The sequence below is a fragment of the Leucoraja erinacea genome, chromosome 31, assembly GCF_028641065.1.
Source record: "Leucoraja erinacea ecotype New England chromosome 31, Leri_hhj_1, whole genome shotgun sequence".
Taxonomy (NCBI): domain Eukaryota; kingdom Metazoa; phylum Chordata; class Chondrichthyes; order Rajiformes; family Rajidae; genus Leucoraja; species Leucoraja erinaceus.
In genome coordinates, this window is record NC_073407.1 from 8,684,305 (window position 1) to 8,710,127 (window position 25,823).

Here is a 25,823-nt window from a genome sequence, read left to right on the forward strand (position 1 = left end):
GAACTGCAGATGCTGGTTTACACCAAACATAGACATAAAATGCTGGAGTAACTCAGTGGGACATGCAGCATGTCGGGAAAGAAGGAATAGGATAAGTTTTGGGTCAAGACCCTTCTTCACACCTTCTTCAGATTGTAATGCTGTACTGAAGCCTATTGTGTCCTGGATACCGCTGCTGATAATTGTGGGGTGTTAAAATACTGATTTTTCTTTTCTCTCTACTTGACTAAAGCTGAACGTTTTCTTTTTCCTTACCTACGCAGGAAACATCCAACGACTACTTTTGAAGTGTATGCAGAAGTTACACAGCCCGAGTCTGGTGGTTCAGGTAGTGTTAACTTTAATAATTTTACAGCTGTGTTTTATTTGAGAGCTGTGCATTGAAAATGTAGTTGCTGAAGAATTGAAACTATGCAGCAATTCACATGAACTTGGAACTTTTTCTTGAGCAAATCTTGTCAGATATCAACTGCATAATTGAACGGCTCAATATTAAAAATAACCCTGAGGCTAATACTTATTCTCCCTCCAGCTAGCTGGCAGGTTGTAACTTGCGATCACAATGCTGAAGCAATTTCAGCTGGGTTCATCGTAGTTCCGGAGTAGCATGCATACTTATCGTATCCCCATTGTTTTAGTTGGAATGATGCTGTTGTTAGTACCAGGACACTGGAAATGACCTTGTTGCAGTGTGGAATCTAGTGTACACAGTACTGTAGAACAAGATAACAAAAGAGAAGACTTATACTGTTCTCCGTTTTCTTGCTTGTGTATTTTTCTGGTAATTAATTGCAGATTCTTTCCAATAAATCAGTAGTAATGACATTCAAATCATTAATGCTGTTGTTTAAGTGTCGGAGAGCATGCCAGTTCGGGCCTGCAACAAAAGCTTTGTAAAACTGAACTGAAAAATATAACAATGCCCTGACATGATCAAAACAGAAACCACATGCTGAATGTTATCAGATGAATTAATATCAAGAGTGATTAAAAGGAGGATTGTAATGTAATCTAGTTTGAGTGACCCAGTGATTGGCTGTTCGCCATACAACATTTAGACTGTGCAGTATGGAGACAGGCCATTTGGCCCAAATCGTCCACATTGACCAGTATGCACGCTTGCGCACTAACCCCTTTACCCACCATTTGATCCGTCGCCTTCTACGCCCAAGCCATTCAGGTGTTCATCTGGACGCATCTTAAATGCTGCTGGTGGCCCAACCTCAATCACTATCTCAGGCACTGAATTCCAGGCCCTTCGCCCTCTCTGGATGATGAAGGTCCCCCTCAAATCCTTTTAATCTCTTCCCCCTCATCCAAAATCTGTCTCCCCTTTTTTTGTTGACCCCTAATATGGGAAAATGTTTTCTGCAGTCTACCCTTGCTACACCCCTTATAATTTTAAGTGTCTCATTCATGTCATCCCTCCCCCTCCCCTCCTCCATTTTACCTCTGCCCCAAGGAGAAATTGAAGAGTTCCACACCAGTCAATATCCTGGCAAATTTTCTCTGCACCCTCTCCAGCACTATACATCCTTGTACAATGTTTCAAATCTGACCTTGATAGAGAAGCTTTGTGCAAGGTTTATGCTTTAACAATTTATTGAGAACACCATGTCAGCAGAGTGTGTTAGTATGATGTTAATGTTTCACTGGAAACAACAACAACTTCCAATATAAATGAAGTAATTTCCATTGAAAATAATTTCCCTTGCACTTTGGAAGGCCAAATGAAAGGAGAAAATATGTATAATGAATGGCTTGACTCTCAGCAGAATTGATGTACAGAGGGATCATGAGGTCCATGTCCATAGCTCCTTGAAAATTGCAACACAAGTAGGTAGAGTAGTAAAGAAGGCATATGGAATGCTTTCCTTCATAGGTCAGGGCAGTTAGTATACGAATCAAGATGCCATGATTCAACATTATAGGACATTGTTCAGGCCATATTTGGAATATGGTGTGCAGTTAAGGTCGCCCCATTACAGGAAGTATGTGGGGGGTTTGGAAAAGGTGTAGAGGAGATTTACCAGAATGTTGCCTGGATTAGGGGGCATTTGCTACAGGGAGAGGTTGGACAGACTAGAATTATTTTATCTGAAACAGCAGCAGTTTTGGGGAGAGCTGGTAGAAGTATGTAAAATTATGAGGGGCATTTACAGGGTAGAAAGTCAAAATATTTTTCTCAGGATGGAAAAATCAGATACTAGATGGCATAGCTTTAAGATGAGGGTGCAAAGTTTAAAGGGGATGTGTGGGGCAACCTTTTTTGCACAGATGGTGTTGAGTACTTGGAACACACTGCCAGAGCCATTGGTTAAGGCAGATTCGATATGATGCTTTGGATATGCAGGGAATGGAGGGATATGGGTTATGCGCAGGTAGAAGAGATGGTCTTGGCATCATATTTAGCACAGACATTGTGGTCCGAAGGGCTTGTTCTTGTGCTGTACTGTAATGTTCTCACTTCTATGTTCTGTAAAATTGCAGTCATTGAAGTGTAGATACTGATATGTTGTGTGCATAATATTAATCTGGGTAACTTTCAGCAGTATGGTCACTGACTTGATTGACAGAGGAATTCTTCTTTCCTCAGGCAGCCCCTCGGGATTGAGAATGACATGATATCACTCTGGTTTTGTGGTTTCTGCAGTGGCTAATGAGGCATAACCAGACACTTCCACAGGTGGTGGCAGACAGGGTAGGCTGTGATGTGAAATGCTACTTCTGGGGCTTGCGGAGGACTTTGGCATGATCCTGATGCATGGATTGACCATCCTGGATGCTTCTCTGCTCTGAGCAGCCATGGTCATTAATACAGGGGTCTTGTTGACACAGGGTTTTTAAGAAGGAATGTCAGCTGATCTACATCGGTGAGACCAAGCATAGGCTTGGCGATCGTTTCGCCGAATACCTCCGCTCGGTCCGCATTAACCAACCTGACCTCCCGGTGGCTCAGCACTTCAACTCCCCCTCCCATTTCCTATATGACCTCTCTGTCCTGGGCCTCCTCCACGGCCAGAGTGAGCAACGCCGGATTTTGGAGGAACAGCACCTCATATTCCGGGGGGGGGGTCTGCATTCTGGTGGCATGAACATTGAATACTCACAATTCTGTTAGCCCTTGCTGTCTCCTCCCCTTCCTAGCTCTCCCTCAGCCCTCGGGCTCCTCCTCCTTTTTCCTTTCTCCTCCCCGCCTCCCCCCACCCACCATCAGTCTGAAGAAGGGTTTTGGCCCGAAACGTTGCCTATTTCCTTCGCTCCATAGATGCTGCTGCACCCGCTGAGTTTCTCCAGCATTTTTGTGTACCTTTGTTGACACAGGTCCTGATACAAGGTTTTTTCTTGGCGAGACAGGGTAGGCTTTTTTACCTTGACCCGAAACATTGTCCATTGCTTTGCCTCTACGGATGCTGCTTGACCTGCAGGGTTCCTTCAGTAGTTTACTTTTTGTTCCAGATTCGAGTATCAGTGCTGCCTTGTGACACTGTTGAAACTGCCTCGTTATAGTACAGTCACTACTTGCAATCTTTATTCACTGGCAGAAGAAAGCAGGCTGCAGCTAGTGCTTTATCATTGTTCAAACTTTCTTTTGTGTCCAAGGAGATTTCCTAAACTGATAATAAAGTTTTGAAGTCAATTTCCAAGGAAGACAAATGCTTTGAAACTTGGCAGACTGTATAGGATTCAGACTAAATTGACACTTTCTATTTCCTGCATGTATGATACAGTTTCACTTCTGTCATATAATGACGGCATGATAGCAGTCTTATTGTCTTGCTTGATAGTATTTGATTAAATAATGCAAGATGGTGCTTTTTGGGAGGACTAATGGCGTCATTTATACACAGTAATCGGTAAGCCTGTACTGAGGAATAGATGGACTTTGCTGTACATGTCCAAAATAGCTTTAGGAGGCAACACTGGTAGATGAGGTGGTAAAGAAAGCATATGGGGAAACTTGCTCTCTTTAGCTGGGGTATGGTACAAAAAAAGGAAGTTATGATGCAATTATATAAAACATTCCATCGCCCACAGTTGGAATACTGTGCACAAGTCTAGTTGCCACACTGCAGGAAGGACATGATTGGACTGGAAAGGTTCCAAAGGAGTTACTCCAGGATTTTGCTAGAGACTGAGCATTTTGGTCACAAGACGAGACTGGTGGGGGGGGGGGGGGGGGGGGGTCCTTAGAACAGGGAAGGCTGAGGGGGAACCTAATTGAAATATACAAAATATATCAAATTGTGAGGAGTCCTGATAGGATAGGTAGAGATAAATATTTCTGCTTAACAAACACCTCTGCAACTTGAAGGCAAAGGTATAAGATAATGGGTATGAGATTAAGAAAGGACTTGAGGTAGAATTTTTTTTTTACCCAGAGTGTGGTTTGAATCTGGAATATACTGCCTGAGAGGGTGCTGGAGTCAGATACCCTTGAAATGTTTAAGTGTTTAAATGGGGGCTTGCAGCATCTTGGCTCATAAAACTATGGGCCAAACGCTAAAAATGGGATTCGTGTGGGTAGGTATTAGTGGGCAGCACCGAGATAATGGGCCCAATGGCCTGTTTCTGTGTTGTATGGCTACAGTTCTAATTAAATGATTGGATAATTATATTCTTGCAACCGTGTTCAGAAATATGCTACTTAAAATATGATGATGTTTGGATGAGAGTGAGTAATGATACAATAATTTATTCACAGGGTCAAGTGTAGATGTTACCTGTCCTACAGGATTTAATTGCTGCCTACAGAGTTTAATTAACCCTCATTAAATGATATATAACAAGTACAGTAAGGTTGTAATTACTATAATAGCGAAAGATAACAAATACAACCACAAAGATAGTGAAGATATTTAGTTGAATTTTCCATTACACCTGCAATCAGAGCGGTACAACAAAATGCTTTACTAGAGCCTCAAATAAATTAAATATTTCATGATTGTGAATTATAGTCAAATTAAGATCCAAATGCGTATTTGGCTTTTCTTCCATGCAGCATTTGAGCAAGGTTGAGAACATCAACAGGAAACGTGACTAATACCAGCTATTATCGGAATGTATTTAGGCACTGGTTGAATTTCACGATCATCTTGACTTCTTAAAAAATATTGAATTCTCCAATTTTAAGCAACCCCCCCCCCCCCCCCCCCCCCCCCCCCCCCCCCCCCCCCCCCCCCCCCCCCGACCCGCTATCTCTTTCCCACCTGGTGCGCACACCCGTTTCTCCCGTTATCCTGTCCAAGTCACCCTGCTCCTTTCCCCTCCTTCGTGCACTCATCTCCCATCCCTGTGTCTCTCTTTTCACTCTTGTTCCCCTCTTTCCCTTCCCCTGTCCTCTGCCAACTTTATTCCTCCCTCTGGCTTTACACTTCATCTTCTCTCTTTATCTGACCTCCAGTTACCTCCTTTTCATTTTCTGGCCTTTCATTCATTGCACCCATCTGTCATTCTAACCTCGCCTATCTTTCTCTTTAGTGAGCTGCAAAGGGTGGGATAAAGTGATCCGTTACCTTATGTTGTGTTTAAGGTGATGGATCTCAAATGTCTTTTTGAATCTGCAGTGTGACCGAATGAAATTTAACTTGCATCTTTTGAGAAAGGAGAGCTTGTAGTTTTAGTCCTCAGGATGTGTTGTAAATTATGAGCCAGGGTATCTCAATCTCCCGCATCTCGTGCCTATCTTCGGTGTAAACCAGCATCTGCAGTTCCTTCCTACACATTTTGTTTGCTCAATCTGACCTGCACCTCATATTCCCGTCTCCCACTGATTGGTCCCATGCCACATGAATCTTTTAGTAACACAAAACAATCTTGAAGCCTTGCTGCAATGATCATCCGACAAACCTAACAGTCTACAAGCAAAGACTTGGCCTCAGGTGGCAATCGCAAGCCCCTCCCTCCACAGTGCCCAATCCGGCTTTGCAACAGGGTCTTTTCAGTTATTTATGTCTTTTTAATTGTTTGAAACAATTAAATTAAATTAATTACAACTTTATAAATATAGAAAAGTCACAAGCCATTGACCTTCAATTTCCTTTTGTATTGAGGTCAGTAACCTCCATTAAGGGAAATAAGCCAGCACAACATACGAAGATGACCCTGCTAAACACCCTCCATAGCCTCGGCACTGAGCCCAGTGGCAGAGCAGAAGATTGTTGCTGTTGCAATCTGTGCTCCACACCCCTGATTTCCACACAGAAGTGTGGAAACCGGGATTGTGCCAACCCACAAAATGCTGTTACAGGACTGCTGGCTGAAGTAATGCAGGAGTCAGGGACATTTTAAAGGTGCTTGTGAGACAATTTATGAATTTGACTTCCTTATTAATCCAATTATCCTAGCTCTTGGGCGATTTTGGGAATTAGTGAATTGCTTCAAAATTTCCTAATTTTAAATTCCTAATAATGCTAATGTAAATTATTCCAGTGTTGTCAAAGAAACCTTTCATTATATGGTTAGTCATCGATCTAGTTTCCAACTGCATCACACCTTTGAAGTATTTTAGCCCTGGGGATGTACAAAGTAGAAGGGCGTTGCAAAGAATCTCTGGCATATTTAACATAAACTGTCTGATTAACTTCGATTACTGTCAAGTGTGAGAGCAGGACAAAAATTATTCAAAGTAAAGGCAGAAAATGCTGGCGATATCCAACTGAGAATCTATAACCCTTTCTGCTTTTATTTTAGATTTCCAGTCTATAAAGCAAGCTTTTTTCTTGCTTTCAGTTGGTGTCTTGTTTGGAGTGAATCAAGGGAGGAGATCAAGTTGGTTAGTGGAAAGTAGCATTGGCAGAAAGCAAGGAGCATGCTTCAGCACTAATTTGTATTTACATGGAACAGTCTATATCACAGGACATTCCTGTGTGTTTCAAAGAAGCATTACTAAAGAAGATTTAATTAAACTTAATGAGATCTTGGCGCTGAAAACTTCGGTAGAGACTCGTATTTTAAGGGCAACTTAAAGTTTGAAGCTGGGGAAAGAATTGTTTTGGGAGGGAATTTCAGAATTTTGGTATGTAAAGCCACAAATGCCCAATAATACCTAGATTTTGGGTAACCTCTAACAACTTCCCCCTCCCCTTTCTCCACCACTTCCACACCTCCCACTCTCTTCCATTCCTTCTGCTGGATTCACAATATGCAACTATCCAATCTGTGTCACACCCTCTGCTTTAATCTCTAGCCTTTGTTCCAACCATCTGCCTGTCAAACCCCCCCCCTCTCATTTCCACCTATTACCCAACATGTTTTGTCCTGCCTCTCCTCTCTTCCAGCTTTCTCTCCTCCCCCGTCCCCATATCAGTCTGAAGAAGGGTGTCCCAGCCCAAAACGTCACCTATCCATGTTCTCCAGAGATGCTGCTTGTTCCGCTGAGTTACTCCAACACTGTGTGTCCTTTTGTGTAAATCGGCATCTGCAGTTCCTTGTTTCTCCAAAGAGGCCAGAATTGAAGGAGTACAGATATCTTGGAGTATTTTAAATATGGAGGGGACAGAAATGGAGAGGGCCATATGCTGTAAAAAACATGTGCAATTTCCTCACCACTGCTTCCAGAATGATGTTGCCTTCATTATTTCTCCCAGAGCCTGTTCAGGCTTTGACAAATCTTGCTTGTGAAGCATTGCTTCCTGATAAAAATTTTGAGCTACCCTTCCATTTGTTTGCCACCCCATTCCTTGTTTTGTAATTATGTTTCATTGGAAAATAGTGCTGCAAATGTATCTTTTGTGTTCGACTCAAAAGTGACAGGTTAACCTACAATCATCTGCTGCTTCCCTTGATATTTCTACATTGGCGCGACCTAGCTTCAGTGAGTTAACCATTTGCAGAGCATCACCGCTCTCTTCACAATGGCCAGCTTGAGTTTCCAACTGCATGCCATCTCAACTCTCCTTCCTGTTCACACACCGACCTGTCCCTTCTTGGCCATCTCAGCACTTCATATTCTACCTGGTTCGCTTACAACAGAATGATGTAAACCTCGAACCTCTAACTTCAGGTAACCATGCCTCCGCATTAATTTCCCATTTCCATCTGTCCTCCCAGGTTATTGTTCCCTCGGTTCTGCTTTTCAATTCCTCCCCGTCTATTTGTATCTTTCCATCATTCCCTCCCTTCTGATTCCACCTATCACCTATTAGCTCACCTCCTATCCCTTTCCTGCACTTCTGGCCCATTTCCCTCTTACTCCTCCAGTCCTGATGTGGATCTCGACCCAAAGCATAAGACACATCCAAGAGTCAAAGAGTGTTGAATTGTCATATGAACTGTAAACTGAACAATTCAATTCTTACTTGCAACAGCACCACGGGTCTGTAAACACACAGATAACACAATAAACAGAAGGAAGTTTGAAGGAAAAATAATATGAGTGCAAAGCAAAAGCCTGAAGTCCCTAGTGCAACCAAGAGAGCTTATGGTTTAGTTGGTGTTTGTAGTGTGTAGTTTGTTGTGGTTGTTGGGATGGAAAAAATAATGGCACCCTACTGTGGCAACATTTTGCAAGCAGCGCATTCCTTTTGCTTCCACAGGCTGTGTTTGACCTGTTGAGCTCCACCAGCAGTTTCTTTTTTTGTATTTTCTGCTTCAGGTACTGGCATCTGCACTCTCTTGCTTCTTCTTTCTAACTTGACCTGGGTCCTGTCACAGGAACTTCATGTCAATAGTTCCTTGGCTTTAGTCAAATGTTTGAGATATTGTATTATGTTGTGAGCTAATGGAAGTTCTAATGGTACATTTCATATTTCCCTATATAACTTTGCAAAGTTCATGCCGTGAAGGACATGTAATGCCCTGGTTAGGAGACAAAGCAATAAAAAAAATGGGCTGGTACTGTAATTGGCAGGATATTACCCGTAGCATTCTACAGCGGCTTGTGTTAACTGTTTGTTATTTATTAATGACTTTGATGAAGGATACAGAACCACGTTGTGAGATGAAAATGGAAGTTATATCAAGCTCCGCTCCTACTGAAGACAATCGGGGACAGATATCCATTTCTCAAACAATGAAAAGACAAACATTTCTATCTGCATTTGTATTTAAGTGAATGCGCGTACAATTATTAATAAAAACAATAGGAGGATAGAAGGTGGGAGAGATTGTCATCTCCTCTTTGGACCAAAAAAAGAATCGATGAGTAGTTTCTAACGAGTGAAAATCTACAAATGGCTGATGTAAAAAGGATGTTGGGGACTCAAATGGATAGATATTAATAAAATCAAAAAGGCTAGACTTTACATCTAGATAACCAGGAGTGACTCAGCCATACAACAAGCCATTGTTAAACCGCACCTAGACTATTGCACTTCGTTCTGTGCACCACACCTTAAGAAGGACAAAATGGCCTTGGAGGAAGAGTAATATAGATTTACAGGAATGACTGGGGGAGTTAAATTATGTTCAAATATTCCATAAACTTGGATTTTATTTTATGATATTTAGACTAGGGATTGACTCGATAAAGTTTTTGTGGTTAAGTGGCCTAAATTTTGGTTGTTTGGATGCTGTAAATAGCAGCTGAGCAATGGTCAGCTTTCCAGGCACTGTAGTTTTGAGTGTCATGTTAATCCATCCTAGTGTTGAGTGTTTTTGAGGGTGATGACAAGCTTTTGAACTGTGCTGGTGTGAAACACACTTTGTTTGTGTTTAGCATATCTGAGGGATGAGTGAGTTCTGTACTTGTGGCCTGAATGAATCAACTACTATTTACAGACAATTCAACATCGTGCATCTAAGATAGAAATAATCCCAAACTATTGCACAATTTTATTATATAATAAAAAATATTTTCCATTTTTGCCATGCCTAATTATGCCGATGCACTTTCAGTTAATGCAACAATGTTTATTGCTCTTCAATACTAATTCACTGTGTCAGTTTAGCTCTGTAACATTTTGGGTTTTAAATCAGAAGTTTGTGGGTCTGGGCCCATGGCTACAATTGGAGTGATAATGTAACTTGACAATCTATTGCAATAATGAAGGAATGCTACCTCATCAAAGGTGCCTTGCTTAGAATGACACAGTTAACTGAGCCCTTGTATTCCTGTTCAGTGAGCATTGACAGATCTATTTGGTGATGAGCAGGAAATTCTTTGTATAAAAATAAAATAATTGGCTTTTCATCAATGTTTATGTGATTTTTCTTGTGCATGAAACAGCTGTTGCCTTTTCTCTAAGAAGTTACTCCATTCCAACAGATTCATTATATCCTAAGTAAATTTCTGAGATTAAATTTATTTGGCCAACTATCTACTGACTCTGTGCAAGAGTTATCAATTAATTCTGCTTTTCTACTCTTTCTACAGCATCCTTTTTTTTTTTTTTTACATATTAATGCAATTCCATTATGAAAGTCCTTGCTACATCTGCCACTACTGTTTCTGTAAATCACAATCTCTTGGTGTGTAAGATGGATCTTACCGTCTCTACTTTTGAGACATTTCTGGGATTAAGTTTATTCCTGTCTTGGTTTTTTATTGCACACATCAGCCTACAAATGGATGACCAACTTCTAAAACATGATCACTTTTCTTACTATGTTAAAAGTAAACTGTGTCACCATTTACATGGATTCATTATTTTTGTTCTCAATAAGTTAATTTAGAGCTGTTAAAACTGAGGTTGATCTTCATTAGGTAACTGAAACATGCACTTGAACCATTCTTTTAAGAAGAATGTCAAATGAAACACGAGCATTAGATTTGTTATTGTGGTATTCTCATTGTCCTCCAATCATCGTCCATAAATATTTTCACATTCTTCACTGAAATATTTGATTGGATTGTTGAACAATCTCATAATTGTATTAATTAATAAAATATATATCGCAATATAACAATGTTCCTCTTGCTCACATTAGTGTACTCTAAATTATTATTTGTGCATTGGCCCATGCAATTTTCAGTTCGTTGTTTTCATAGCCTCCAGGGACAAGGTGAAAACTAGATCTGCTATTCATTATTTGCATGTAATGCATGCCTTCCTCTTGTAATCTGTGAGAATGGATCAAATTTCACTATATCTTTGCCATACTACATCTTGCATATGGTACATCTCTTAAATGGAATAGAATTACATGACTAGAATATATAAAAGTACTTCCACTATATGGTTAATGTAAATCTAATCAAAAACATTTAGATTATAGTGCGTTACTAAGTTATTTTTGAAGGGTTTAGTAGGACTGCATAAACATTTGACCTATTTTGTAATATATTCTGAGAAGAAAACTGAAGTAATGAGATTTGAACGGCATGTATTGTTTGCACTCTGAAGTTTACATTGAAGTTTATCCTGGAAACTATTGGATTAGTGTAGACTAATATCCCGTCTGCATCTATGTTGGACAAAAATGAATGTATGTACCATTGAAATGCTGTCCAATTAAATTATTCAGCTGCAGCATTTTTTTATCTTCATTATTTGTTAAAAATGTTGAAAAAAAATCTTTTACTACTTTTACAGTCTATTAGTAGTTACAATATAATTTTGGTGGAGGCCCTTTGGCCAATTGTCTACCAGCTTTCTGAAAGAATGATCAATAAGCAGTTTTGGTATGCTGAAAAATGCTAGGAATCATGGGATTTGTCAAAGGTCATTAGTGGAAGAAAAAAAAATCGAATGGGGGTGCCAGGTAGCGGGAGAGCAGGGTGTAACAGCAAGAGAGAGGGGGCAGATGTGAGTAGGAGACGGGGAGAGACTGGACCGCGGGGAGATGGTGAGAGGTGGGGGAGAGAAGGGGGGTTTGTGTTTTGCTCACGTGTTCAGTTTAACATTCCGCGGGGGAGTCCCGGGGTTTGGATGTTGGTTGCAGACGTGGGCAATGTCACTGACTACAGATGTGAAATGCAGGTCTGTATACACGTAGCAGCTCAGCTGTTTATTGCAAATGACCCATAACCTGGGCATGTGCAGTCGGAAAACCAAACCCGCTTATTAATTCTGCTTTTCTGCACTTCCCACTTCGTCTATTGGTTTTAACATATTACTGCATTTCTCTTTTGAAAGCCCTTGTTACATCTGCTACAACTGTTTCTGTAAATTGCAATATCTTGATGTGTGAGATAGACAGTAGGTGCAGGGGTAGGCCATTCGGCCCTTCGTGCCAGCACCGCCATTTAATGTGATCATGGCTGATCATCCCCAATCAGTACCCCGTTCCTGCCCATATCCCTATACCCGGACTCTGTTATCTTTAAGAACCCTAACTAGCTCTCTTTTGAAAGTATCCAGAGAACCGGCATGTTGAAAAATGTCCACAAATTAAAGAAAATAGCCCCGAGTACCTACGGCTGGCTATTACCGTAATTCTCCGAGTTTGAATCAAGGGAGAATTCGTGAGTAACTCGCGAAAGTGAGACAGGGGCTTTAGAAAGTATTCTGACACAATGTACCGTAGCCAGGCATGGCAACTGCTCTCCTCCTGACTGCCTGAACTTGAAGAGCAGTGAACACAGCCCAGTCCATCACAGGCTTGTCACTAGCATTTATCCAGCCCATCCTCGCATCCATCGCATTGCATCAGGAAGTCTGGAAGTATTGTCAAGGATGCCTACCACCCTGGCCTTTCCCTTTTCTCCTTTCTACCTTCTGGGAGAAGATGTCTAAGCTTGAATGCCCTGATATTCAGATTTCAGAATAGCTTCTTTCCTACAGCTATTACACTCCTGAATGAATCGCCACTTTCAAACTCCCATCCCGGAGGTGCTGCCACATACTCTGTCTCTTAACTTTATCTCATTCGATTATTAATTTATTGCACTTTTTTTGTTGCATTATTTCAGATTGTACTACAATTTTACTCCATTCTACTGTTTAGCATTCATCATTGTTGTACTTATTGTATTTATTGTTTACTCTGTGCTTCATGTGGACAATGAATTTCATTTCACCTTTGTGTACATGACACTGAACTAATCTAAATCTGACCCGAATCAGATGTAACTTAATTCCTTTACTGAGTCTACTATTTAGTTTCCTTTGTTCAATCAAATGAAGTGCTGTAAAATGTTACTTTGTTTGCAATGGTATACAATGCTGCACTTGGATTAATTGGATTTTAAAGATTTAAGATAAGACAAAGATTCCTAGAAACAAAAAAGCCATTATTTTAAAGCTACAATTACCATCTGAAAAAAGAATTTCAAGATGTTCTCATTTATTGTTTGACTATTAAACAAAAACTGTTGACTAGCTTTTTGTGAATTTGTGCAATATATTGTTGAGGATATGACAACAATACTGATTGCACTGGCAGTTTTTGAAACAATTCTCTGTTACGGTACAGTTCAAATTAACTGTAAAATAAAAGTTACACTGATTTCACTTGGGTACATGGGTGATCAAAATGAAAGTGACAAGTGAAGAAATTTCCTTAATTGGCTCTGTTTAATACTCAAAGTAGCCTTTTTACGGGCGGATCTTCCTTATAAATAACGTTACAGTACTGGTACATGAATGTAATATACATTGTTAGGATTTTTTAAAAAAAGAATGAGATTCAAAACTGAAGCTTAAGAATGTGAATGTATTCATATCCCATGAATATTTATTTCTTACTGTTGTGTTGAGTACATGAAACTGTTCGTCGCTTTAACACATAAATATGTTCTTTACTCGCCTAGCCCCTGACCTTTGAAATAGAAAACAAGCCTTATTTTGTAAAGGTAAATAGTCTGAACAAATAATTCTTATACTGTTCATTATAATAAAAGCATGGCCAATTTGGGCTGAAAGGCCTGTCTCCGTTTTCTATGACTAGACTATAATTTAGAACTTTTTAATAGGAAGTTGAACTAAAATGCACTCAAACTATATTTGATAAATTGTTGCCAGGGTAATCATTATCAGTAAATACATTTTTTTGAATCTGCTTCCTGCGTATCATTTTTTATTATAAAGATTTGCATTTGTATAGCATTTTTCCACAATCTCCTAAAGCCCTCTACTATAGCATCTTGTACAGCAAAGGACAGGCTCTATGGTTTAATCTCTCCTTATGACTCAAGCCCTCAAAACCAGGCAATATCTTTGAGAATCGTTTCTGCACCCTCTCTGGTTTAATCGCATCTTTCTTATCATGTGGTGACTCGCACAATGTTAATACTCCAAGTGCACCTGACCAATGTTTTCTACAAGTGTAACATGATGTCCCAACTCTTGAACTCAATCGCTCAGCATGCAAGCATGTCATCTGCCCTCCTCACTACCCTGTCTGCCTCTGTTGCTGCTTTCAGGGAACTATGTATTTGTTCCCAAGGTGTCTCTATTTAACTATGTCAAGAGTCAAGAGTGTTTTTTTGTCATACGTCCCGGACGGGACAGTGAAATTCTTACTTGCTGCAACACAACAGAATATGTGAATATGTAAACATTGTCTCTAACAGGAAAAAAAAAGGAAAAGTTCAATAAATAACAATATAGTGCAAATAACAAATAATAATATAGTCTTTTGCAGTTCAGAGCTCATTGCTTATTTGTTGTGTTTAATAGCCTGATGGCTGTGGGGAAGTAGCTGTTCCTGAACCTGGACATTACAATCTTCAGGCTCCTGTACCTTCTTCCTGATGGCAGTGGTGAGATAAGTGTGTGACCAGAATGGTGTGGGTCCTTGATGATTTTGGCTGCCTTTTTGAGGCAGCGACTACGATAGATCCCTTCGACGGTGAGGAGGTCAAAGCCGGTGATGGACTGGGCAGTGGTCACAACTTTTTGTATTCTTTTTCGTTCCTGGACATTCAAGTTGCCGAACCAGGCCACGATGCAACCAGTCAGAATGCTCTCTACTGTGCACCTGTAGAAATTTAGGAGAATCCTCTTCGACATGCCGAATCTCCGTATTCCTCTCAGGAAGTAGAGTCGCTGATGTGGCTGCTTTACAATTGCATCGGTGTGCTGGGTCCAGGAAAGACCTTTTGATATATGCACGCCCAGGAATTTGAAGTTATTGACCCTCTCCACCATCGTCCCGTTGATATAAACAGCACTGTGGGTCCTCAGCCATCCCCTACTAAAGTTCACAATCAGTTCCTTGGTCTTACTGATGTTGAGAGCCAGGTTGTTGTGCTGGCACCATTTGGTCAGTCGGTCGATCTCACTTCTATACTCTGACTCGTCCCCATCTGTGATTCGTCCAACCACAGTGGTGTCATAAGCGAACTTGATGATGGAGTTCGCACTATGACTGGCTACGCAGTCATGGGTATGGAGTGAGTAAAGCAGGGGGTTGAGCATGCAGCCTTGAGGTGCTCCCGTACTAATTGTTACTGAGAATGAAGTGGTTCCTCCAATTCGAACAGACTGTGGTCTGTGGATGAGGAAGTCGAGGATCCAATTGTTGAGGGATGCGCAGAGGCCTAGTTCCGTGGGTTTGGTAACCAGCTTGGAAGGGATGATGGTATTAAAAATGATGATATTAAAAATGGTGGTATGATGGTATTAAAATGGTATTAATTCTATTGGCCCTGTCATTCACTGTGTATGCCCTGCCCTGCTTTATCTTTCGAAAGTGCATCAGTCTTCACTTGTCTGGGTTAAATTATCTTGGCCAGTCTAGATCATGTTGTAAACTCGGCCAACCAGCTTTATGATCCATTATCCCAACAATTTTTGGTGCTATCTGCAAGCTTACTAATTATACCATCTACATTCTTACCCAAATTGTTCATATAGATAACAGATTACAGAGGATCCAGCACCGATCCCTGTAACACACCACTGGTCACAGGCTCTAATCCAGAAAAAAATATTCCTCAGATACCCCCTCCCACCCTCCCACCCCCCTTCAGCCTCCTCACACCAAACCATTGTTCTTTTTCCAATTGGTTAGCTCACCCCCGGATCCAATGTGTTCTATCCATCTGGACCAACCTATCATGCAGGACCTTGTCAAAGGCCTTGCTAAACTCCATGTAGGCAACCTCCATTGCCATACCCTCATCAATCCTCTTGGTCACCTCTTCAAAAAACGTAATCCTATTTGTGAGGGATGAATTACCACGCAACAAAGCCATGCTAACAATCTCAAATCAGCCTTTGCCTTTCCACATGCAAATAGTTCCTGACTGTCAGAATCCCTTCCAATGACTTTCCCACTATTGACATAAGGCTCACTGTCCTGCAGTGCCCTAGCTTACCCCTGCTGCCCTTTGTAAATACAGACACAACATTAGCAATCCAGCATGTACAAAAGTAGATTTGTGTTTTGTGAGATGTCTCAATGACTTTCTTGTTCCATTAAATGCCAAAACCATGCTGTCTTTGTTTTGGGAATAAATGTTTACATTACTTCAATAAAGCAATATTTTGTTTCATGTAATAGCTTAGTTTCCATGTTTGTGCTGAAGTGCCTGAGTAGAGTTACCATACAAAGCTGTTTTTATGATAGATACATTTATACATAAAGTTCTTCGTTATTGCAGCAGAGGTGGCCCAGTGGCACAGCGGTTGAGTTGCTGCCTTACAGTGCCAGGGACCTGGGTTCGATCCTGACCACGGGCGCTGTCTGTACGGAGTTTGTACATTCTCCCTGTGACCGCATGGGTTTTCTTCGGTGCTCCGGTTCCCCCCCACACTCCAAAGACGTGTAGGCTTGTAGGTTAATTGGCTTTGGTATCTCTAAAACATTTTGGTTTGAGTTTACAACCATAGTTTCTTCTTTTGCACTTCGCAAGCAATTGCTGTTGATCTGGTTGATAATAAAAATGATTTATGCAGAATATGTAGGCCAGCAGTGAAGTATATTGATAGCATATTCTTTATTGTGCACTTTAAACTCCTCTGGTATGCTAGATGAAACTTTGGGTTCCTTTGGCAAAGGACACCAGGCCGAAATTCTGCTGAAGCAGAACTGTTCTTACACCTTGAATTTACACGTTCACGTATATTTACCTTTTAAATTTCAAACGTATTAAACGAAGAAGATCTTACAATAGATCACAAGGGAAGTGTTTGTTTAAAAAAAATCTAGGTTTAAAAGTCATTTGTTTTTAATTTACCGATCTGATTACGGCAATTCTGTGCAAACGTGCTTATAGATTGGAACAGTGATTTCAGTAAAGGAAATGTTTGCACGTTGAAGGTTCACCCTTCAGCACATAAAATTCACCACATAAATACATTGACTTTTTAATGATCAACAGGACTTTTTTGAATAGCCACAATCAGTTGCTCCATGTATAAAACACAGTTATGTCTTTATTACTTGTATTGTAAGATCATCAAAACAAAACAATTAACTTCTAAAATTAATGGATACCCCTGGGGAAAAAAATATTTTAAGGTTAGAATATTTTGCTAAAAGGCAGGATATGTTGGTGATATATTGCCTATGAATAACACTGCAGCATGTTACTGTATTGAATAACTGCACCATCTCCTTTTTAATGTTTAGAAAATGGAGATTTCTCACACTCTCAGCCAGTTTTTCCTCTTTATTAAAGCAACATCTGCAAAATTGAGCATGATACATGATTTCCTGACCAATTATTTCCTATTGATAAATGTCTCCATTAACTAGATCCTTTTCTCTTGATGTATACAGCATTGCAAACCAAACAGTCTTTTAAGTTGTTTGTAAGGTTGCCTTTGAGTTTATTGAAACCCCTGCTAAAATTGCAGTCACAGCAACATATTTGCAGTGACGTGTTAATTTTTTTTTGTTTAATGTCATGGAATGTTCAGTTTGGTGGCTTCACCAAAAAGTTGATTAGTTTTTAATAAATCATGCCACATTAGTGAGACGGTGCTTCTGCCTGCCTTTCGAGATTAAGGTCTGTCACAAAAGAATACCAGAGAATGATCTTACACTAAACATCCAACAAAAGCCTTTATCACCCTGCCCCACTGCACAACATTGCACCTTTCCTCATTCTACCCCAGTCAATAAGGGTGACAAAACATGGAAAATGGATCTAGTTTCCATTTCCTGGCACACATTTCTTAGTGAAGGTAGACATTGATGATGAAATGTACCCCCCCCCCCCCGCAGCATGTCAGCAAACCCTATGGCCATCTGAGGAAGGAGCTTTCAAAGATCAAGAACTCAAACTTAACACGAGGCTCCTGGTCTACTGGGTAGTGGAGATCCCTGCCCTTCTGTCACTTCAGAGCCCTGGGCCATATCTAGCAGGCACCTCACTCTTCAAAGAAATACCACCAATTTCCCCCAAATCCTCCTAGATTGTCCAAATCCACCTGCCTGTCCCCATCACGTACTTTCTGGCCCATCTGTGGCAGCATGGTACAAATCCTTCATTGGCCTTGAGTCTCCTCGGAGCTTGAAGAGAAACAAACCGTGCTTGACTCAGAAGGACTGCCAAGGTCCTTTGAATTATGAGGGAATAACACAGAGCTTTTAAAGAGAACAGATAAAAAATACTTTACTTTGAGTAGAGCTTGGCTACCTGGTCAGAAGCTGGCAAGATCAGACTATATAAGTCGGGTTGGATGTATATTTTGCTAAAGCAGCCAAGTTTGGACCATACCATTCAGGCTCAGCTTCAGGTTTCAGATCAATTACATGCTTGAGATTGTTATTTATTTCTGGTGGCAGTTGGATCGGGTGCGGAAAAGTTGCAAATGCCTAGTCGTGGGTAAAATTTGGATTGCTTGCAGTTGGGTTGTGCTGAGTTTTTAATTTTGCCTCTGAGCAGACCTCCATTCAGGAGATTAAAAACACAATATGTTAGAAGTGCTCAGTGGATAATCGGTGGACAGCCCTTTTCCTAATGGCCTTTTATCACTGCTTCATAATGATCAGAAATGCAGGGAAGGGGGGAGGATTGAAAAAAACAAAAGGAATGTCCATGATAGGCATACTATTCAGGAGACTTTGTAAAAAAAAACCCCATAATTTGACTGTGAGAAAAAGTTCTTTGATGACACAATTCTCCAACCTGAATAGTTAGTGAGTGCATTGGTATTTCTGAGTTGATCAGTTACTCTGTTGTGTCAAAGAGTTTGTGATCATTTTTTGTCGATGTGACTGTTGTTGGTTTGAGGAGAGTTGCTGCAGTTTTTCTTCCCTCACCTGACATAATACGGTTATAATTCACGATATGAGAATGTCATTTGCTCTGGGAGGAATCTAAAATAACTAAACCATAGCCTACTTTTATATCCTGCTGTGACCAGTTTAAATGTATTTGTTTATTACAAATTTCCATCATATATGAAAGAGTATTAAAAGAAGCAGTGACTTTACCACCAGTTCGTATTTCAAATCAGTTTAAGCTTAGAAGAAGTATTTTTCCCCTCGGGAACTAACCACATCATTTTTGTAGTTATTGATCTGCTGTTCTCAGCAAATTTGATTGATTTCTTTAATCCCTCTACACTTTGTATTTTAAAAATATAGGCTAATCACTTGTAAAAATGAGCATTTTGAGAGTGATATTAACTTCAGTTTGGAGCTGATGATGAGCAGCAGAAAGAAAATATGACAGCATCAGTAATTAGTTATGGTAGTGGTGCTTTTATTTGGTTACAGCACCACTACCATAACTTGGAAAGAAAGCAAACTTGAAAAAATAGAAAATCACCCTTTTGTGAAAATAGCATTATTGAAACAAGAAGAATTTCTCATTCTTTTGTTACAATATATCATTAACCTCTTAAATTTGTACTGCACACTGAAATGTAAAAACCTTTCTCTCTTCCCAGTTTGGAACACTTCATGGGATTAGTGAAGGAAATGTAGTTTGTATTTATTTCTCCTTTAGAAAGGATTGATGAGATCGTACTGTAAGCTTCTCCACGAGTTTTATTTCCTTCTCCCTCTCTCTTTAATCATACTGCTGTGTGGAAAGAATAGATTTCTTTCGAACAAGAGCACTATTGACTCCAAGCAAGTTAATCGCAGTCATTGCAAAGACTGATATTTACATTTGAATTGCAGTGGAGTTTAGTGCACCTTTAATCTTGCTCATACGAGGCAGAGGGTTGTCTATGTTTGAGATTTAAAGTTGGAATACTTACTACATTTCTCACTCATGTACAGCAGGCATAATCCTGGAACCAGGGGAGATTACCAGTGTCTTTACAAATACATTGGTTGCAACTACACTTTAAGCACAATTATATTGCTTTATGATGATCCAAGTTTATAAAAAGCAATGCAGTATGTCTTTAATCATTGAAAAATATATAGATTTAAACTGCAGATGTTGCATATCTGAAATGAAAACGGAGTGCTGGACATACTCTTGTGTTTAAGAAGGAACTGCAGATGCTGGAAAATCGAAGGTACACGTAAATGCTGGAGAAACTCAGCGGGTGCAGCAGCATCTCTGGAGCGAAGGAAATGGGCAACGTTTCGGGCCAAAACCCTTCTTCAGACTGGTTTGAAGAAGGGTTTCGGCCCGAAACGTTGCCTATTTCCTTCGCTCCATAGATGCTGCTGCACCCGCTGAGTTTCTCCAGCATTTTTGTGTACCTTCTGCTGGACATACTCAACTGGTCAGACAGCAGCTGCAGGCAGAGGAAAAAAAACACTTCCTGTTTTTGTATCATTTTCTTAATCATAATGTTATCTGTATTGACTGAACATTTTTCTCAGTTAAATTCTGCTGTGTTTTACATATTCATTTTTTCTTTCAAAGGTCCAAAGATCTCGGCGCAACTTTACCTGTTGCAAGCTATTTCTTTGCCACAGTAAATGTGTTTTCTAAGTTTCCTCTCTAGTGTATGGTCAATTGCTTTATCTTCAGCTTTAAGTGATATCTACTTCATTGTTTAAAGAAAATATTTGAGGTTTAAAAAAAAAAGGGAGAGGACTAATTTCTGATTGTGAAACAGTGTGAAACATCCAAGTTTCATCTTTCCTTGATTTTGATTTTTCAGATGGAAAGGCAAATGTATTCAAACTTTACTGCTTATGTGTTTTGGAGGAGCTTTTACAAAGATGTAAATAATTTTGAGTGTAGTATTTCAAAATAATATTCTGCAGCTTTGCTATCCCCATTGAGGTCAATGTGGTCTCGTATCCTGTTTAAATTCTAATATGGCATTCCCGCCCTGCATACTTGTTGGAGAATTTGAACAAGTTGAGCCTTATCGGCTCTTGGGCAAACAAGCTGACAGATTTGGCTTTTTTGAATCAAGTGCTCTGAGGTCCAGGCAGGAGATATTGTAAGATTAAATCATTATGTAACTATGTTTTGGATGTCTGACAAATGCTGGTAATTTCTATTTGGACAGCATGATGCTCCTTTCTACCCTACACCTGGCGATTTCTTCCTATGCCACACCACTGCCGAGAAACTGGTTTTATTGAAGTTTTCCTATGTCCTATTTGTACCTGTTTTCTGTGCCACTTAAAATGAAGATATCAAGCTGATTTCCAAACCAGGTGATCATAGAGGCGACAGGAGGGTGGGAAGGGTTATAATTAAAAGATAATTTATGGTTGAATGGTATAAACCACGTGGGAGAAAGGGGCAGGACAATTTGAAAAGCTTCCTAAGGATCTGTGAGGAGATTATGGTCAGATGGGAGGTGAGGGGTTGGTGCAGTGCCAGAAGATGGGGAGAACAAGGCATGATGTTCTGTGGGATGAGGCACCAGTCTCTTCATTGTCTTTCCAGCTGTTGCTTTCCATGCTCATGTGTTTATCTTTACTTCCTTAAAAGAATAACAGTTTGGTGCCTGCTGTTTAACGTTTAATATGCAAACATTTTTGACTGTGTGATGACAATTAAAATGATAATTGATAATCGGTTGATTTTGAAAGCTTGCCTCAGTTACTTTTGCAGTCTGGTGAATTGAAACATTTGCAGGGTATCTTAGTTCTTTTTTTCAGTGAAACTCTTTCAAAATAATTTTAATTTGAACGAATTCTGGGCTAGAAACTGATTATGATGGTTCATTCTCTGGGACTGCGCTGCACATTATGTACTATGCAAACTTTGCTAATCTGTTTCCCCCATGTTGCCTCAAAACTGCATATTTATGTTATCGCATGCTGTGCAAGTATGACATGATGCAAATTTTATTCCGTGGCCTTTAACTTGGTTGCATGCGGGATGCACACCATGATCTTCATTACTGAAGTTGCTGGACTGTAGCTTCGGTGTGACCAGGTCAGTCCCTGATTCTTTGTCACGCGTACTGAAGCAAAAATGGGGAACGTTGTAAACCTTGGCTTATCAGTGAACATTAATCTGTGGCTATCTTTATTTGTAACACTTGGATGTGAAAATATTTGAATAAGAAGCCATGAAGCATTTATTTTTTAGTAAAATGTGCAACTTTTTGTAAATGTTGGAGGGAATCGGTTGTTTATTTGTGATGAATAATTTGTTAATTAGAAAGTTGAGATATTTAACAATATGAAACGAGCAAAGTAAATAATAAAACAAATTTTGACATTTATTCGAATTAACTTTTAAAACTTTATTAATTCCGAGTAGACTGTATATTCTACGATTTATTGATTTAAATCCTGCTACGTCTAATAGATTTATGTTGGCATCTTCTGTACCTTTTTGGCCCTCTTTGTCCATAAGTTAACAAGTTTTTTTTTTCATGCTGAAATTTTACTTTCATAAAATAAAGGCTTTCACTCTCCAAAGGGTGACGTGAAAGCGGACCCGTGTTGAATAGGTACCCTCTCATAATCTTTTACAGAGTGAACCTATTTTACTTTTTAAATGTTTTGTTGGTTTATCTTTCAGGAAAGCTTGACATCTTCATCAAGTTCACAGTGGGCTGGCTTTGTTTGCTTTCGCTTGAATGCTTGATAAGATTTTTGCCCATTGTTTCCTGCCACATGAACAAGGCTTGTCCTGGCAGGGGCGGGTCTTTGTGAAACCACAATATGGTCATTGTCTGGCAGTGAATAATTGTGGCTGCTTTCTGTATAACCAGCTCTCAGGCTTTGACTGTGTACCAATTCCTTTTTTCCCCCGCATGAAAAGGGTCTAATCCATGTAAATACGGCCTACAAAATAAAGCTTTACAGAAAGGAAAAAGTCTGCCAAGTAGGAGGTTGGAGGTCAGCAATTTAACCTTTAACCTAACAAATAAGAAGCATGAAAGTTCTAGAATTAGTTTACAAAGGCAAGCTCCTGTGATCTGTCAGATTTTCGTCTCGCTGAAGAAAATGTGAGAAGGATTGATTGACACCACAGCCTGTGACTTTCGATGCAGAATTAAAAACTGAGTATGGAGTCTGCAGGGCGAGTGCCTGGGCTACGTTTCAAAAGTTTTACATCCAGAATCAGCTTTGCTAAATAAATTACAATTAGCTTTTTTGAATATTTGAATAATTCAGAGTATGCTTATGGATGATTCTTCATAAAAATGTATTTTGGTGGTAATATCTGCATATTGGGCATCAGGAAAAAAAATGTAATGCCCCTGCTTTGCTCAATAATGCAGGAACATGTGCATTATTATATGACCTGTGTTGGCTAATGTGAAAATGTTTGACACATATTTAATATGTATTTTATGGTCAGATCCATGCTCCTGCTTTTTGGAGGGAGCTGGTTACTTTTTTTTCAGGATATACTTTTTGTACATAACAAACAACTGGGTCTTTGGCAACAATATTCAATATGATGAATGTATTTCCTATATTCGGGCACAGTTTGAGAATACAAAATCAATGTCATTTCACCTGGTAAAAATCATTGTTTTGCTACACATTTCCAGAGCATGTCTAGAATAGGGAGTAATAATACCGAATGGTACTTAAGTTCATCCATCTCAATTGCTACATTGTTGTTTTATAAACATGTTTCACTAAACCGGGGAGGCTTTTCTGTCTCGGCTGGAAATCATCTGCGGCTATACCAAAAAATAATTACTGATAAATAGTACGATGTGAAATACCATTTGTTGCTCTTGCTTAATGTATTTGGGTGTTGAGCTCACAAGCTGAGGAGTGATTGTTCTGGCCGTGCAACATTCTTTTCCAATTTGCACCCAGTAACACAACCTCGCACTTCCGTGGCTACAGCACTGATTGTAAGCACTGTGGTGAAACCTTGCCCTGACTGTGCTTAAACCTTCCCCTGAGAAGAACATCTTATGCTGCACTTATAAAACAATTCCAATTCTCTCAGTCCTAGAATCACAGGCAAATGTGTGAAACTTTATAGCTGACTAGAAAGTGCATTAAGGATACTTCATTTTGTTTACCTAACAATCAAAGTAAGGAGAATTTAATTTTAGGTTTGTGTAGGATAGAACATTTAATTCAGACTTGTCCGTGTGTTATTTCTGTTTTTATTATATTACTATGATTTTTCTTAAATAGGTTTTCTCTGTCATGTATTGGTCTTTTGCAATTATTGCAGTTTAAGTGTCTTGAGCACTTTGGAGTAAATACTCATACACTTGTGGATTACAGATCACGAGGTGACTCAAGGTACCATATTTCAAGAAGAGGGAAGCAGCAGTCTTCTTCCCCAGTACTCTGTGGAGACCCTGTCTCAGCTCATAGTGATTGCAGTTTTTTTCTTTCTATAAAATGCATTGTAGTTAGTTAACAAAGCTACTGTCTCAGCTCATAGTGATTGCAGTTTTTTTTCTTTCTATAAAATGCATTGTAGTTAGTTAACAAGGCTACTATGATGAATACCATGACAGCAACTCCCAAACATGCGACATTGACCAGGAAGCACAAGGGTATTTCCATCTGCAGATTTCTCTCCAGGTCATGCATCACCCTGATTGGGCAGTATATTACTATATTATCAACTTGGAAAGGTTTGTATGAAAACTTCCTATCGATCTAATATCTCATATTACACCCATTTTTTTATACATTTTTATATATATATACTGAATGATCCACGTTGAAGAACATCTCTGAGTTTCTGGACTGTCATTTGTGTCTCAGTCATGCTTCCTTATTTATCTATTAGTGGGCAAACAATTGATACAAATCAATAAGAACTTTTATTTCATAGCAACTAAATAGGCAGAGTTATATAAATGTAATTCTATGATACCAATATGCCTTTGCAAAATACTACAAAAATGTTGGCTGTCACACCTCAGGAGATAATCTTATTTTGCATGAGGTAACTTTTTTTCCCCTTGAATTGTACCCACTCATTCCTTTTCTGGGCCTCTGCTTTGTTTGAAAACTCACTATGCATCACCTTGTCCAAATGCTTATCCACTCGATTGTGCCTTACTTTCCTTGCGCTAAACTACTGGCTGTTTCATAACTATAGAGGGTTCAGTGGTTTTCCAGCACAACTCATGAGGCGTTTACTAATTGGAAAAAGTCATGGAACTGCTTATGATTCATTCTCTTGGGAAATTATATGAAAACTACAACATGAAAGTGTCTTACCTACATATGCTCCCTTAATCTGCAGAAAAGTTAAAAAAAAAAAATCATTTTGAAGTGTATTTGTGAACATTCCTGTCAGTCGAGAAATGGTGAAAAAATTGTTAAATACAGCAATATGTGTAAAGTAATTTGAATTTCTACTTCCCTTTAGTATTAGTCTAATGGAGTTTCCCAACTACCATGCATACAAGAGTAGTACGGAAACATCGCACTTTAAACCCTCCAACCAGACAATACAACTTAATCTGCATTATGTCCCTGGGCTCGGCATTCACCATCACTGATGTTCTGTGACTCCACTCTTTGTATTTGTTGGATTTGCTGAGCTTTTAGCGTCATGGCTTTTTCCATTGTGAAAGGAAACACCAGCAATATAATACTGTCAAAGAGCAGTTCTGAGTCCATGGATGCAGATATCTTTACTCGGTACAAGCAAAGACGCTAGAGGCTCCTGGTGGAAGAAGCAGCCCTAACTCTGACGATCAAATACAATCCATAGTATACCT

General features: G+C 39.6%; 1 protein-coding gene across 1 annotated transcript in view; it reads left to right on the forward strand.

Moving 5' to 3' along the window:
- The window catches only part of LOC129711880 (DENN domain-containing protein 1A-like), a 472,977-nt gene that overhangs the window by 10,292 nt on the left and 436,862 nt on the right, over nucleotides 1–25,823 (forward strand). Inside the window, 1 exon segment of the mRNA XM_055659869.1 lies at nucleotides 264–328. Coding sequence (XP_055515844.1) covers nucleotides 264–328 — 65 coding nt within the window.